At 56.4% G+C, this 16,420-nt stretch overlaps 2 protein-coding genes across 4 annotated transcripts in view; one reads left to right on the top strand and one right to left on the bottom strand.

Annotated features, from left to right (window-relative positions):
* Positions 1 to 16,420, top strand: part of PRKCSH (protein kinase C substrate 80K-H) — a 141,073-nt gene that overhangs the window by 16,816 nt on the left and 107,837 nt on the right. The gene's annotated exons all lie outside the window — the stretch shown is intronic.
* Positions 7 to 15,536, bottom strand: ELAVL3 (ELAV like RNA binding protein 3). 3 transcript variants are annotated; one of them, XM_007168918.2, is made up of 7 exons: positions 15,152 to 15,536; positions 7,924 to 8,143; positions 7,535 to 7,638; positions 3,861 to 4,014; positions 3,480 to 3,705; positions 2,685 to 2,723; positions 7 to 921 (listed from the first exon to the last, which is right to left on the bottom strand). In XM_007168918.2, exons 1-7 carry the CDS (start codon positions 15,158 to 15,160, stop codon positions 570 to 572), a joined length of 1,104 nt encoding a protein of 367 aa, XP_007168980.1. In that variant the 5' UTR covers positions 15,161 to 15,536; the 3' UTR covers positions 7 to 569. The 3 variants fall into 3 exon arrangements, with proteins under 3 accessions (XP_007168980.1, XP_007168981.1, XP_028019080.1); XM_007168919.2 differs by having other exon boundaries at positions 7 to 900; XM_028163279.2 differs by having other exon boundaries at positions 7,924 to 8,140.

The following is a 16,420-nucleotide window of genomic DNA, read 5'->3' as shown; positions in this document are numbered from 1 at the left end:
CTTTTTTTCATTGTGTTTCTGTTTCCAGCCCCTCCCCCTGCTCCTCACATTCCTCCAAGGGGCTCTGGGCCAGGGATGCCCACACCCCTCTCACGTTTCGCTTTTTTGGGGATTTTTAAACCTGCTGCCCCCTCTCAGGCTCACCTAGGTGTTGGGGAGGCCTGGGCCAGGGGGCCTGGGAGGGCACCCCCAGCACCCCTTCCCCAAGCCATCCACGGAGGGTGGTTGAGGGTGGGCTAGGGGCACATCTCTGCTTTCACTTTAGCCGAAAAAGGAAACAAAAACCTTCACCATGAACAAAACCAAGACGAGAGAGTGAACAGCCCAGCCTGGGGGGGAGGGGCAGGAGGACGGGGTGGGGGACCCCCAGGAGCCCTCCCATTCCCTGCAGACCCTCCCACCGAGTGCTCACCCTGTGGCTTCTGCAGGGACACGGGGCCCTCGTGCCGTCCGTGGTCTGCCTGCGCTGTCTCTCTCGGGCCCCTGTCTCTCTCTCTCTCTCTCTCTCAATCTCTCTCTCTCTCTCTCTGTCTCTGCTGCCCGGGAAGGGTGGGGAGGGCGGCGGTGGCTCAGGCCTTGTGCTGTTTGCTGGTCTTGAAGGACACCTGCAGCACGCGCTCGCCCAGGCGGTAGCCGTTGAGGCTGGCGATGGCCATGGCCGCCTCGTCATAGTTGGTCATGGTGACGAAGCCAAAGCCCTTGCACTTGTTGGTGGTAAAGTCGCGGATGACCTTGACATTGGTGACTGCCCCGAAGGGCCCGAACAGCTGCCACAGCACACTCTCATCCGCCTCCGGAGACAGGTTGTACACGAAGATGCACCAGCCAGCGCCCGCCGCGCCCCCCGACAGGCCCACGCCCGCGAGGCCGCTCATGCCGTCGATGGCGATGGGTGAGAACCTGGCGATGAGCGACAGGGGACTACTTTGGGGGTCACGCGGGCTCTGCCCTTACCCCCGGCATGCCCCCTGACCCTGTCATGACCTCTGACCGTGCGGAGACCTCGGGACTATGTGACCCCTGCCTTGGCCCCGTGACCTCCATCTGTGACCCCGCCTGAAGCCCCAGACTCTGAGCCACTCTGATACACCAGCCCCCGATCTCCGTCCTGACCTGGAGCCTTGTCCTGACCGCTGACCCTCCCTGAACGTTAGGTCCTCACCTGCGATCTTGCCCTGAGCCCCTATCCACCCCGACTCCCTGACCTTGGACCCTACCTACCTGGTCCTCAGCCCTGTTGACCCTGACCCCTTCCCCACACCTGGCCACCACCCTTCCCTTGACGCCTCTTCCCACCCAACTCCTGCCCTCACCCCGACTTGGGCACCACCCTGATCCCGCCCTTGGCAATGCTGCCCCTTTTGCCCCACTGGCCATCCTGCCAGGCAGAGGCCCATCCGGAAGGGCAGCGCTGGAACCAGGGTGCGAGCGAGGCCTTTAAGCGCCCCCTCTTGTTATTCAGGTCTCAGCTCAGCTGTCACTTCCCTGGGGTGGCCTCCTTCGACTCATAAAGTGGCCACCTCCTCCCTCTGGCCCTCTCTGGCCTTTTCCTATGTATGTATGTATGTATTTTTTTGCCTCACCACGCGGCATGTGGGATCTTAGTTGCCTGACCAGGGATCGAACCCGCACCCCCTGCAGTGGAAGCTCAGAGCCTTAACCATTGGACCACCTGGGAAGTCCCCAGGCCTTTTTCTATTTAAATCATGTATTTATTCTCGGCTCCATCTTCCCTGCAAGGTTCTATTCCCTCGATGTCCCGGCCCAGAACAGCTCCCAGCATCAGTAGGCCCTCGGGGGGTGGGGGTGGGGTTTGTGGAGTGAACGAATGAGTGAAGGGGTATTGGCTCCCTGCCTTCCTGAGGCTCCTTTACTCCTCAGCACCCCAGGACCCCGAGGGCCTGAGCCATTCATTTGATCACTGGGCTCACTCCCTCCTCCTGGCCTTTGCACAAGCCGTTCTTGCTGCCAGGAACTCCAGTTCAGCTCTGGCCCTGTCTCCTGAGTGATGTTTCCGCTGGATCCTTATCACCCCGTCTCCTGCCCCCTTCACAGCTCAGATCACGGTTCATCTGTCTCCCCCAGTGGACTGAAATAAGTAATAACAGTAACCATAATCGTAAGAGACACTGCCTTTTAAACTGAGTGAGCCCGCACTCCGTGCCAAGCACCATGCTCAGTATCATTCCATCTCCACCAGGGGCCAAGTCTGGCCGGGCCACGCTGGGTCCCCAGCCCCGAGCCAAGCTCCTGGCACTCAGCACGTGCTCAATAGCTCTTGATGCTATAAACGCGGGGACCTTCAGAGGATCAGGGATGTGGACAATGGAGCGGGTGGGGGCCCTCAAGGTTCACCCCCAGCTATGAGGCAGAAGGGGGCATTCTGTGACCCTCAGCAAAGATGATCAACAGTGGCCAGTGGGGGCACAGCTGTGACCCAGGCAACATTGCCTGCCTTTCAATGGGGTGGAGAAGGCCACAGACAGGCCCCCCAAGTCCAGATTCTGTAGTAGCACTTTCTAGGCATTTAGTAGGCTCAAGAGCCCCCAGATCTCTTAATGGCCACACTATGCCCAGACAGGGGCGGTCCTGGGGGGTGAGGTGGGGGAGGGGGGCCATAAGGGCAAAAGGGTCCAAGGAGGGACGGCGAGGGGCTGGGGGCAGCGGGGCGGGGGCACTGTTACCTCTTGACTCCGTAGGCCATGTTGAGCAAATTGTCCAGCCTGTGGAGGCAGAAGGGGTGGTCACTGGTGGCTTCTGGGCACACCCCCGGCTGTGACGCCGGGCAGCCAGCCTGCCCTCCCCGCCCCCACCCAGCAGTCCAGCAGTGCCAGCCCTGCCCCCGCCTGCCTGCTCCCCGCCAGGCTGGACACCGCCTGGCACGGAACCGTGGTCACTCGGGCACCGCCTCTTGCCTGCCCTGCTGCTGCCCAGCCTGCACTGGCATCCTCGTCCTCCCCCTCCCGCCCACCCAGCCCTGCTCGCCTGGCCCCCCACCCCCCAATCCGGGGCTTGGGTCCCGAGAAGGGAAATCTCTTCTCCAAAATGCCTGGGCCAGGCAAGTGACAATGCCTCTCTGAGCCTCAGGGGCCCCATCCGTAAAATGAGGACAAGACAAGTTCTGTCCTCACGGGGTCGCTGCGCAGAAAAAGTAAGGGTGCCTGGCCAGCAGGGAGCTGAAGCCACGTGCCCTTGGCGGGGTTGGGGAGGGGGTGGGTTGGCAGTCAGAGCTGGGCCTGGTCAGGTGATTCTAAAACTACTGACGCCAATAATGCCACTCTTAGTGGCCTGCACACATTGAGCGCCTGCTGTATACGGGGGTCTGGCCTCAGCACCTGACAGACCCCCACGTTTCCCCTTTCGCCCTGGTGTCTCTCCGCCCTGCAGGAATGGGGTTCGGCGAGGGCACCTGCAAGCCTAGGGCACCCGGCCCTGGGGGTCTGGGACGTCTGGGGGGCAGGGAGCGGCAGGGGGCTCACCGGAAGCGCTGTGTCTGATGGTGCAGTGGGCCTGCGTAGCGCCTGGCGGAGGACTGGTAGAGGTGAGTGAGCAGGGCCTGCCCGGTCTTCTGACTCGGGTTGTTGGCAAACTTGACCGTGATGGGCTCGGCCGCACCCAGTGGCTTCTGCCCGTTCAGTCCTTTGATAGCCTCCTCGGCCTCGATCCTCTTGTCAAAGCGGATGAATCCCACACCCCGAGAGACACCTGCAGGGGCGCGAGGGCGTCATGGGGACCCGCCCCCTCCTGCGTGACCCCGCCCCCCTCCTCGCTGCTATTTCCGGTTTCTCCACTCTGGTCCCACCTGGGTGCCTTAGCCCAGCGCCCCCCCACCCCACGTGCACTCTCCCCGGCAGCCTGACCTGTGACCTGGTCCACCAGGATGCGAGAAGTGATGATGCGGCCGTACTGGGAGAAGAGCTGCTCCATCTCTTTCTGGCTCATGGTCTTGGGGAGCCCGCTGACGTACAGGTTCGCATCCCGGATGGAGGCGGAGCTGGGCCTGGCATAGGACACCTGGGGGAGGGGGTCGGGCGGACAGGGGTGAGGGCAAGACCCATTTCAAATGGGGAAGGAGAGGCCACATTCAAACCGCCACTGAGCAACAGAAATCCCTCATCCGTTTATTCAACAAATACCGGGAGTAGTCACCGTGGGTGGTGGGTGGGGTCAACCAGGGCTTGGGGGAGGGGATGTGGCCCTGCCCGCGGAGAGCGGTGAGAGGGACCTGTCATCCGAGGAGGTCAAAGGAGCTGCACCCTTGGGGTCACATGTCTCCCTGGGGGCCTCAGGGACCCTCACATCTCTAGCTAATGTTCTCAGGCTGGATATTCCATCAACATTGACACGTCCCACTCCCTTGGAAAGTGAACCTGGCATGCTGGCCCCTTCTCTTCCCGGCTACACTGGGCCCCTCAGATCTTTAGCGCCCAGCTCAACCCTGACAACTTCCAAATGTCCGAGCCCAGCATGGGCCTGGCCCCTGAGCTGCACACCTGCGTGACACCTGCCTTCAGGTACCCCACGAGGAGGCCTCATGGGGGATCACACTCAGCACCCCCAACTTGCCCTAACTCAGTAATGACAGTTCTGTCCTCCTGGGTGCTCAGGTCCCCAGCCTCGGGCTGTCCTCGATGCCTCTGTCTGTCACACCCGCATCCAACCACCATCCATCCTGTCAGCTCCACCTTCCTCATTATCTGGATAGAATTCACACACTTCTCCCCATTTCCACTGCTCTACCATTGCCCACCCAGACCAGTGCAGCAGTCTCTGCCCTGGTTCCCTGCTCCACCCTCGCCCCCCCACAGGCTGTTCCCCCCACAGCAGCCAGGGGGCACCTGTGAGCATCTGAGTCAGGTCACATCCCTCCTCTGCTTAGAACCCTCCATGGCTCCCACCTTCCTGAGTTAAAGTGCTTCCCAGGGCCACAAGGCCCTGCACGACCTGCCCCATCACCCCCCTTCCTTCATCTCTGCCCACTGTCCCCCTCAACATCTCTATTCCAGGCACACGGGCCTCCTCCACATTCCCCAAACACACTAGGTGTGCTTCACCCTCAGGGCCTTTGCACTTGCTGTTCCCTGTGCTTGCAACTCTCTTCCTTGTTTTTCTTCTCCAGGTCTCAGTTGAAATATCCTTCCTGTCCTTTCCCATCTGAATTTGGTCCTCCACCCTTATCCCTGTTACTCTCTGTCAAAGCCCTTCTCTCAGCTGTGAATTAGACACGTTTTAGTACGATCCTTCAGTTCATGTCATTAATTATGGTCCAGCCCAACAATGAAACTCTCTGCAGCTGTTTAAAAAATGGTGGACGTGTATATTTATTTCCCCGAAACAGTGGTGAGTATTGTAAAGTGGGGGAAAGAAAAGTCCATTTACAGAGCAGCGAGTATTGTGTGACCCCATCTCATTGTGTGTTTATCAATGTCCTGGAAACATGGTCTGGAGGGCCCACCCCTAAACGCTAACAGGGTGACCTAGAGCTGACGGGGGAGGCGAGGTGGGATAAGCTCCATTCCCCCTTATTTCTGCTGATGTCTATTTTCTGTTTCTTCTAAATTAACCTCTGGGTAGATGGGGGTCATTGTAAAGGGTCTGGCTTTTGTTTGGGGTGGTGAGTTGTGAGGGCATATTACTTCATTAGAAATAACTAATTAAAAAACGAACAAAATGAATAAATTGGGCCAAGGGCAGATGGGGGTCAGGGTGATCATGGGGTGGGGGCAGGGGGATTCTAATTGATGCAATTGTGCACACCTGGGGTCCTCCAGAAAAAAGACAGACACCACAGCTGCTATTATTTCTGTAATAATAATTAAAACTCATGGCCATGTATTTGATGGTTTCCACTCTCCCCTACCCCGTGGGGCTGTGAGTTTTGAGGGGTGAGGACTTGTTGATGGATTGGAGCTGGGAGAGGCTCAGCTCCTGGGTGGGTTTTGGGGTCAGGGGTCATCTGAGGCACAGAGTAAGTGTTCAGGGGCCTTTCCCATCCTTCCATGACATGGGCTGACCCAATTCCCTCACCTGGGTATGGGCTCCTCCCACACCCCCTCACTAGGATGGGGCCTGGCACACGATGAGTGGCTGGAACTATTTTGGGCAGAATCTGCGGGAACACCTAGTCAGGACCAACCACACACCACAGCCACCCAGGCAGATGCACACGCACGCACACACACACACACACACAGAGGGCCACGCTGTAGTATTCACTGCACAGCTATGGTGACTACACCAGCAGGAGGGTGACACAAGGCCACCACCACATTCACGGTGACTCTGGGGGTCTGGGATAATTGCAGTAAGAGTCGCAGAACCGCACACCTGTCACACCACCACACAAGCCCTCAATGTCACACACGTTCCATCCTGAATGGGGCACAAGTAGACACACCCACACAACTTCACCGTAACACACAAACACCCTGTCACAGCCAGACACACCCACGCAGCCCCACCAGGTCACAGCTGGAGTCGCAGTGCATCACAAAGCACCTGTCAAATAAACACGTCTCACAGACATAAGGTGACACACCCTTGTCTGTAACAGCCAGACCCACGTGATAACAGCCACTCACATAGCCACGGGGTCCCACAAACACCATGTCTTATAGCTCAGGGTCCCCCCACCCCCCCCCCCACACACGCCACATCACACGCACACAGTGGCCCTCTGGGTCATACAGTTCATCACTAGGTCCACTCTCACAACCTGGGGGCTTCTGGGTCTACTTGGCCATGGAGGGACCCATCAGGCCCTTGTCAGCCTCCACACCAGGGAGAGGAAGAGATTCCGGCACCTCTGTTCCCATGGCGAACTGGGGGCCAGATGGGCGTCCTCCCCAGCCCAGCCTCCCCCAGGGTTCAGGAGCAGATTTGTGGGGCGGAGCCCAGACACCCCCAGGCAAACCTAGAGAGGATGTTTCCATGGTGATTCCCCGCACCCCCCGATGGCCCCCCGGGAACCTGGGCTCGCAGGGTCCCAGCTGCAGCTGCTGAGAGGGGAGGTCATAGGGGGAGGGGCATTGTACAAAGGTTGGGGAAGGGCCCACCCCTAATCCCACCCTCCCAGACCCTAGTTAGGCTCCAGATGGCAGATGGGCCCCCACCTCTCCCCCATTTCCATGACAAAGGCAAGGAGAGGGCTGCCCACCAGACCCTGGTCACTCTCTCCTACTGCTGAGGGGGTGGGTACCTCCAGGGCCTGGCTGACTCCTCGAGTTGCCAGAGAATGTGGGGCTGATCATCTCCCCATTGACAAGTGAGGAAACTGAGGTTCAGAGAGGCAGAGCCATTGGCCCCAGGGCCCCAGCCAGAAAGCCTTTGGGGATTGATTTGAACCCCTTAGGGGATGAGCCATGGGGGAGGATAGGCAGCAGTGGGGGGAATGGATGTATGGGGAGGGTATGGTCGTGGGGGGCTGGGTGGCCGTGAAAGGGTCAGTCCAGGTGGGCGGTAATAAAGAGGAAATGGGCACAGCCAAGATGGGAAGTCACAGGGATGGGTGGCAGTGGGGAACGAGGGCGCTGACCTTGATGGTCTTCGTCTGCAGTTTGAGGCCGTTGAGGGTGTTGATGGCTTTGTCTGCATCGTTGGGGTCAGAGTAGTTCACAAACCCGTAGCCGAGGCTCTGCCCTGCAGGCAGGACCAGGACGATGACCTCCCTGGACCTGCCAGTGTCCTCCCAGACCCAGGCCTGAGAGACTGACCACCCCCCTCAAGGTTATGAGAACCAAGATTCCACCCTTATTTGTTCCCCCAGAGTACTAACATATCCCGAGGACAGCTCAGACCCCCCAGGGTCCCACCTGCTCCCATCACCTCCCACCTGGGGTAACACCTGTCTCTACACCACACCTGTACTCCTGAGGCTACCACCTCTGTCCCCTATCCCCACCCCCCACCTGCCAGCAGCCACACCTGTGATCTTGTCCCGAACCAACTTGCAGGACTCAATGTCACCAATGCTGCCGAAGAGACTCTTGAACTCATCCTGGGTCATGTTCTGGGGCAGGTAGTTGACGATGAGGTTGGTCTTGCTGTCATCACTGGCTCCGTTTGTACCAAGGAGTGGCCCGTTGGGCAGGGCCGGGCCAGCCGGGCCCCCCGCCACCTGAGACTCCATGGCCCCGAGTATCTGCTGGAGACAACAGGCCGCACCCACTCACGGCCCAGTTCCCACACCAGGGACCAGTGGGAGTGAGGAGGGGCTTGGTGGTGACAGATCAATCAGGTCTGCATAGGCTTGAACATACAGAGGGGATAAGGTATTATTCTTATAGTCCCTTCCACTTCTTGAGCACTGGGCAAAGTACTTTACAGGTGATTTTACTCTGAAAAAGTCCATATATTAATGCCATGTATGCCCATTTACACATATGCTTGCCTGTTTGTCTAAAGCCAATCTGCATTTTTAGAATAATGAAATTAATACTTTGTATTCAGAATAAGAATTACAACATTTTTATTAGCTTTGAAGCCCTCATAATCCCAACCCTGACCATGTACTTTGCCCTTCCCACCAAATGTAATTCCTATCCCAAATGTGTTAATATTTCTTTTGCTTCATGCATAATTTACCCCCACAGGTTTTCCACTGAGCCATTTTGGGTTTTTTATGTATATCATAATAACACCTGCAAATATAATGACAGTTTTATTTCTTTATCTCCAATCTATACCTGTTATTTATTTTTCTTGTCTTATGGCAGGGGATACATTGTGACATTGGCTTCTTTATTCTTGACATTAAAGGAAATGCTTTAAACATTGCACAGCTAAATATGATCTTTACTATAGGTTTTTTGGCAGATGGCCTTTATCAAGTTAAGAATGTTTAATTTTATTCCTAGTATCCTAACCAGATATTTTTTTAAGGAACGGATATTGAATTTTATTGAATATCTTTTTCTGCATCTATTGAGATGATTTTTTTGCTTCAATATTTTTTTTTAACAGATAGGGAAGAGGCCTTTTTATTTTTATTTTTTAAAATTAATTAATTAATTAATTTATGGCTGCGTTCAGTCTTCGTTGCTGTGTGCGGCTTTCTCTAGTTGTGGCGAGTAGGGGCTACTCTTGGTTGCGGTGCACGGGCTTCTTATTGTGGTGGCTTCTCTTGTTGTGGAGCACGGGCTCTAGGCGCGCGGCTTCAGTAGTTGCAGCACGCGGGCTCAGTAGTTGTGGCGCATGGGCTTAGTTGCTCCACGGCATGTGGGATCTTCCCGGATCAGGGATCAAACCTGTGTCCACTGCATTGGCAGGCGGATTCTTAACCATTGCACCACCAGGGAAGTCTGCTTTAATATGTTAATGTAATAAATTACATTAATTGATTTTCCAGTATTAAGTCAACTTTCCTAAGCTAAACTAAACTTGGTCATGTTGCAGTTTTGTTTATATACATTGTTTGATTTGATTTGCCAAATTTTTTATGGTTCTTTGTTTAGGATTTTTAACCTCTATATTCAGGAAGATATGCTTTTTTAAAATTTAATTCACACGGAGGCTCAGGTAGAAGTTTATTATGCTATGACAAATAAGGAATTTGAGGCTCAGAGACGTTAAGGAACTTGTTGAAGTCACACAGCATATCAGTGGTGGCACTGGAATGCAAATGCAGACCTGTCTAGACCTGAAGACCACTCTACCATTCTCTATGACAGTCAACCAGGCAGGTACCAGCTCTGATAACTCTTCGCTGTGTGTCCTTCGATATGTTCCTTATCCTCCTGGGGTCTCTGGTTCACTTGCCGAAAATTCAAAACAATTAGTAATGGCTATCTTAAGGGCCATGTAGAGAAGAATTTTAAAGCCATATCTGGGCTCAGAACAAAAGAGTGCTGGGATTGATTGGTATTGTCTGTCATGGGCATGGGAAGGGAAAGTAGCCAGCATTTCCTTAGGTCTTCTCCTATGTCACGGTTGGTGAATAGGTTGCCCTTACCTAGAAACCCAAATAGATTGGTAGAGTCTTCCTAGACGGATGAATTAAGAAGGATTTAAAGCTATATTCAGTTTCAGCAGGAAAGATGACTGTGATTGATTAGCAATATCTGTTGTGGCCACAGAATTAGAAAGAGCCAGCAGGTACACATCATCTCAGCCATCCCTGCCCCAAAATTCAATACCATAATTGTTCCCAAATATTGTGCATACTATGTGCCAAGCACAGTGCAAGGCCCTCTACAGGCAATGTTTCTTTTCTTTTTCACCACTCTGAAAGGAGGAGGGTTTTATTACCCCTGCTTAACAGACGCTATGGACTAAATGCTTGTGCCCCTCCAAATTCATATCTTGAAACCCTGCTCTCCAGTGCAGTGGTATTTGGAGGTGGGGCCTTTGGAAGGTTATTAGGTCATGAGGGTGGAGCCTTATAAAAAGGGACGGGAGAGAGATGATCTCCCTCTCTCCACCATATGAAGACAGTGATAACACAGCTGTCTACAAACCAGGAAGCCGGCCCTCACCAGGAGCCGAATCAGCCCACACCTTGATCTTGGACTTCTCAGCCTCCAGAGCTATGAGAAATACGTGTCTGTTGTTTAAGCTACCCAGTTTATGGTATTTTTGTCAGCCTGAGCTGAGTAAGACAACAGATGTGGAAAGTGAGGTTCAGAGATGTTTGAAAAATTACCAAAGATCATGCAGCCCATAAATGGTGAAACAGGGATTTGCGCATGAGCTTTTCTGATTGGGCATCTGTATTTCCAACTTCCACTGCCAACCAAGACTAGTGCTGGCTCTAACACTTCCCAGCTGTGTGTCCTCAGGTATGCTACTTAACGCACTTTATGCTATGACCTCTGCTCCACTTTGTTGAAAACTCCAAATCACCAGCATAGTGACCAGAGACCCATCTAAAGCCAATTGTGGGTGCAGCTGGAAAGCATTCTGGGATCAGTTAGCTATGTCTGACACAGGCAGTCATGAGAAGTGGAAGCGGGCTTGTCTTGTCCGCAAGACAAGCCCTGCCTCATAATGCTGCTGTTAATAATCATCCCGCTCCATTGACACCTACCGTGTCAGGTACCAGGGAAATAACTCAGAGACGTTGGGTGATATAAATGGGGAAATTGATTTCAAACCTGGATATGTTGGACTTCAGAGCCGTTTTTAATGACTGGCCAATACACTGGGGGCAGCTCTGCCACCATATAGCTGTATGTCTTCAGGGACAATCTTAGCTCTTCTTTGGGCTTCTGTTTCCTTGTCATTTATTCTTATTTAAAGGATAATACAGAGGGTCAACTCCCCTGCAGCTCCATTTGGCTGGGAGTGGCTGTCTTGGGGAGCTGCCTGGAGGATTCTTCTTCTTCTTCTTCTTTTTTTCTTCCATTTTTGGCCACGCCATGTGGCTAATGGGATCTTAGTTCCCAGACCAGGGATTGAACCCAGGCCCTTGGCAGTGGGAGTGTGGAGTCCTAACCTCTGGACCACCGGGAGAATTCCCTGGAGGATTATTCTGAAGCCACAACCAGGCTCACCAGGAACACAAACTGGATTGCTCAGCAGTGTCTGCCACAGGCGCCTGAAATATAGCAGTAATGTACCCTCCACACATCTGCATCCTGGTCTTGTAACATTAATACTTTACGAACAACATGACCATGTATTGAGGGCCTGCTATGTGCCAGCCAAAATTCTTTATGTGAAAATTTCCAGGCAGTTCTCCCAAAATTCAATGTTATGGGACTCTTTTCTTCATTTAACAGATGAGAAAACTGAGTCTCACTGAAGGAGGAGGGATTTGCACAAGTTTGGGTAGCATGTAAAATGTGGACCAAGAATTCCAATCCAGGGTTTAGACTCTAGAGCCCACTCTCAATGAAAAGGCCAATTAAAAAAATAATAAAAATAACAAAGCAAAGCAAAGCTGAGCACCCACTCTATGCCAAGCCCCGGGCAACACTACATTTAAACCCACTTTGGGGGCTTCCCTGGTGGCACAGTGGTTAAGAATCCACCTGCCATTGCAGGGGACACGGGTTCGAGCCCTGGTCCGGGAAGATCCCTCATGCTGCGGAGCAACGAAGCCCGTGCGCCACAACCACTGAAGCCTGTGCACCTAGAGCCCATGCTCTGCAACAAGAGAAGCCACCGCAATGAGAAGCCCGCACACTGCAACGCAGAGCAGCCCCCGCTCGCTGCGACTAGAGAAAGCCCGTGCACAGCAATGGAGACCCAGCGCAGCCATAAATAAATAAATAAATAAACCAAAAAGAATAAACAAACAAACAAACAAAAATAAACCCACTTTGTTGGCCGAGTCTGCTCATTCAACTCAACAAGTATTTACTAGGTGCCACCATATGCCAGCTGCTGGCTCCACCCTCCTGTGTGTCCTCTGACACTCATGTTGCCGCTCTAGGTCTCTGCCCCACTACTAAAGATACGGCACAGAGGTCCCCCATGTACGGGGAGATGGCGTCTGAATTCCTGTCTGGGCTCAGCGAGCTAGAATTCTGTGATTGGTTGATAATGTCTATTATGCGAGCCCCAAAAGCAATCAGCAGTACATAAGCCACTGTTTCAGGACACATCAGATTCCAGCTTTGGAAGCCCTACTATGTGCCAGGCCCTGAGCCTGTGCTGTTTTCATTGCCTTTCTACGACCACCCTGAAAGCTGGAGATCATCTCCATCTCTCAGATGGAGAAATTGAGGGTAACTGGGACCGGTGACTTGCCCAGGATGACAGAGGGAAGTAGTAGTGATGGTGTTAGGGTTTGACCCCTTGATCTGATGACCCTAGAGCCTACAGGGTTACTGGTCCTCCACCCCCGGAAATGCTGTCCTCAACTTGCGTGGGGTTAAGAGGTGACTGGGGGGTTCCCACTCGGGATCTTGAGGCCCAGCCCGCTAATCTCACCACCACCCCATCTCCCTCCCATCTGTGCCAGAGCTTAGAGGGATCAGTGTCGCATTTCCTCCGAGGCTGAGCCGGCTGAGCTGCTAATGGGGATCGGATTGGTGGAGGCCACACCCGCCCTGCCTCAGCCCACAGCAAATGCGTGGCCTGGGATGACACAGGGATCACAGGGACCTTCGAGGGCTGTCCCAGAACAGGGATAGAGAGGTGAATTCAGAGGAGAGGAAGGCAGATCAAAGATGGAGCAAGGGAACCTCCCCTCCCACTCTCTCCAGCTCTTCCTCTGGGTCTCTCCCTCTTTCTGTTTCTCTTTCCCTTTTTCCCCCTTAGTTTCTCTCTCTTCTCCTCTGTCCCCATCTCTCCCCTCTGTCCATCTCTCCCCTCTGAACGCTTCTCTTTCTCCCCCTCCCTCTCTCTCACCCTTTCTCCAACTCTTTTGCACCATTATACAAACATCTGACATATGGATTTTGCAATGAACGCACCTGAGGTTACTTGCTGTGTCAGACTCCCTTGGCCCCCAGCTGTGCCCCCTGGCCCTAGTCACAGTGACAGATGCCTGGGTACTGGCAACAATAGGGCATTGAGTGGCTATGCATGGTAAGGCTGGGCCACCACGTGGTGCTAAGTGAGCCTCCTACTTCTGGGCCCTTCTCCCTCCATGCAGAGCCCTCACTGTCTCAACTCATCCCCTCACTTCCTCCCAGCCTGTCCCCATGATGGGTCTCTGCCTGAGTACTCTCCATTGGAGTGACCAGGACTCCAAGGGCTTCAAGGCCCTTGTGTGACCTCTGACCACACCCTCTCCCCTTTGTGCATCAGCTTCCCTTTCTCAAATGCGGGCACAGATCGGAGCAATGTATGCTGGACTGCTATGGGGGTGCTGAGGGTCCTCAGGAGGCCTCGCTCACGTTCCTAGATCAGGGTGAGCAGCGTGAGGCACAGAGAGGGGAAGGAGCTGCCCTGAGGTCACACAGCAGAAAAGGGTGGTCTCTCTCAGGCCTTTCTCAGAGCCAGGTGGGTGGGTCCCAGGGTCTAGTAGGGGAGAGGCCCAGGCGTGGGGAGTGCTGAGCATCCCCCCACCCACCATGCTCGTTACTACTCGAAAAAGAGATCCAGAAAGAGACACAGTGTACAGAGACACACACACAGAGACCCAAGAGACAGAAAGAGCGGAAGAAGGAAGCCCCGGCGCCAGGACCAGACAAAGGACGCTCGGCAGCGCGGGGAGCAGAGTCGCGCGGCGGGGGCGGGGGTGGAGCTGGGGTGGGTCTAGAATTGGCCAGCCCCGCCCCCGGGATACGCCCGGGCTGCCAGTGGAAATCCGAGGGCTCGGAAGAGGCAGGGCCCCTGGGGCCCCTGGGGCGGGGCCTAGATGGGCGGGGCAGGGGCGTGGTTAGTAAGGGCGTGGCCGGGCGTGGCCGGGCGCTCGGGAGCTGACCAGCTCTGTGGCTGCTGAAAGCCCCGAGCGCGGGGCGAGTGGCGCGGGCGGGCGGGCGCGCTCAAGGTCATCCCGCGGCCCAGAGCTCTGGCGGGGTGGGGCACCTGAACCTGGCCTAGGGGGCCTGCCTGAGCCCCTTACCCCATCCCCTGGGGGCGGGGGCCCAGGAGCGGCGGAGCACCCCCTACGAGCCCTCTTCTCCCCTCCCCCTCCCCGCAGCCTGAGGCGCCCGCGCGAGGCTACGGCCCGCGAAGAAGCGCCGAGAAACAAAGGGACGCGGCGGCGGTGGCGGCGGGCCCGCGGGGCCGCCGGGCGCGCCCCCTCCTCTCCCCTCCCCGCTTGCCGCAAGGTCGACGGGCTTGAGGACGAGACGCTCGGCTCCAGGGCGCGGTCGAGGCCCAGGGCGCGCGATCCGACGCCACCCCTTCCCTGGGGCTCTCGGGGACTCCTTGCCGCCTTGTCCTGGCCCAGCACCAGTGATTGGGGCCCTGCGTTTGCCTGGGAGGCCTGCTGGGTCCGGGCCTGGATGGAGGAGGCATCCTACGCCGCGGCGTCCCCTCCCCCATCAGGCCTGCTGAAGGGGGGGCAATCCCGCCCCCAGGGCGCCGTAGGATGTCCCCCGAATCGCAGCTCGATTCCCTAAGGCCTCTCAAGCCAGACTCTAAGAGCCCCCGGCACTCTGGGCGCGGCTCTGTCCACTCTCAGGCCCCGAGGCTCGGTCCTACCCCCCCACCCGGGCCTAGCTAGGCCTGGTCCTACCCCCCCTCCCATCTCTTCGGAGCCTGTGCCTAACCCCTCTCCGACCAGGTTCCCTCTCAGTGACAGGGGAATACCTACAGTGACCATTCTTGTGTGCCCGGCGGGCGCGGTCCGTGTTGAGGGTGGCTCCGGGGGTCGTGCACTCCTTGGGGGGCGCTCGATGCTCACGCCGGGGTCCTGCCCGGGCGGCCTCTGGTGCGGCCGCTGCAGAGGTCTCGGTGAGGGCAGCGACTCCCTCGAGGGCCGGGGACGGGCCCGAGCCCGGGTACGCGCGCGCGGATAACCGGGCCCCGGGGTGGCCTGCGGGCGGCAGGGGATGGAAAGAGGGAGCGGGCGCGGGATTGAGAACGCCCCCTGCGCGGCCCCGCGGGGCCCGAGGAGGTTGCGCTTCCCGACAGAGATCGCTGCGCTCTGCCTTTCGCCGCCGCCCCTCGGCCCGGCCCGTCTGGTCCCCGGTGTTCAGTCCTCTCCCCTCGCCCGCCCTCCCTCCCTCCCTCCGGCCCGCGCTGCGCGCTCCGCGCTCTGGGCCGCGCCGCCGCCGCCCCCAGCCCTTTATAGCAGCAGCTGCCAGCGCCGGCGTCGCTTATTGGCTACGGCAACCGAGCCCCGCCTCCTCGCGGCGCCCGACGGCGCGGCAGGTGGAAGAGAGGGCGCGCTGGCCAGGACTTCGCACGCCCAGAAGGCACATCCTGGGGGCTCGGGTTGCCAGATTCGGTCCCTTTTGCCCTCACGGATCCTACTTTCTGCGTTGGCGCCCTTTCTTGGGCGGGCTTTCTGCCCAGAAGACAGGAAGGGTTCCCCTCTGTCCAGCACCCAGAGCTGGAGGAGCAAAGGGGCGAGGAGGTACTGATGGCTCGATTGTACTACCTTCAGGAGGTGCTGTCCACCAAGAGCACTGCAGAGGGACGAGTTACCTAGACTTCAATGAGCAGATGCCTGGGTCCCCACATTTGGGAGGACCATATGTAGTCCCAAGACCAAGGGAGGAAGGTGGGGGTGGCTGGGGACCTAGTCAGCCTGCAGAAGGAATTGGGACCCTGTGGATTTTGAGCAGGCTAGGTTTAAAGGGGGTGGGGAATGGGCATCCCACAGTGCAGGGGCACTGCTCCAAAGGGAGTGAAGAAGTTTGGGGCTCAGGGTTCCAGGCAAACTCCTTTGGTGCCCTGCAGACCCAGGAAACCATCGGGCCATCTCGGACCCCATAAACTTCGGGTGGACGGTTTTGCCGTGCAAATGTCCTGGCTTCCCGGGCTGGTGATTGGTCCGCCTGTGGAGTCCCGCTCCCTCTCTGCTAAGCGGGACCTGGCCTTCCTGTCAGGCGATAGGGGGTGGCGCAGTCTCCTCTGG

The sequence above is a fragment of the Balaenoptera acutorostrata genome, chromosome 2 (genome assembly GCF_949987535.1).
Source record: "Balaenoptera acutorostrata chromosome 2, mBalAcu1.1, whole genome shotgun sequence".
Lineage (NCBI taxonomy): Eukaryota > Metazoa > Chordata > Mammalia > Artiodactyla > Balaenopteridae > Balaenoptera > Balaenoptera acutorostrata.
The sequence above is the reverse complement of the archived record's forward strand: the minus strand, read 5'-3'. Positions and strand labels throughout refer to the sequence as shown.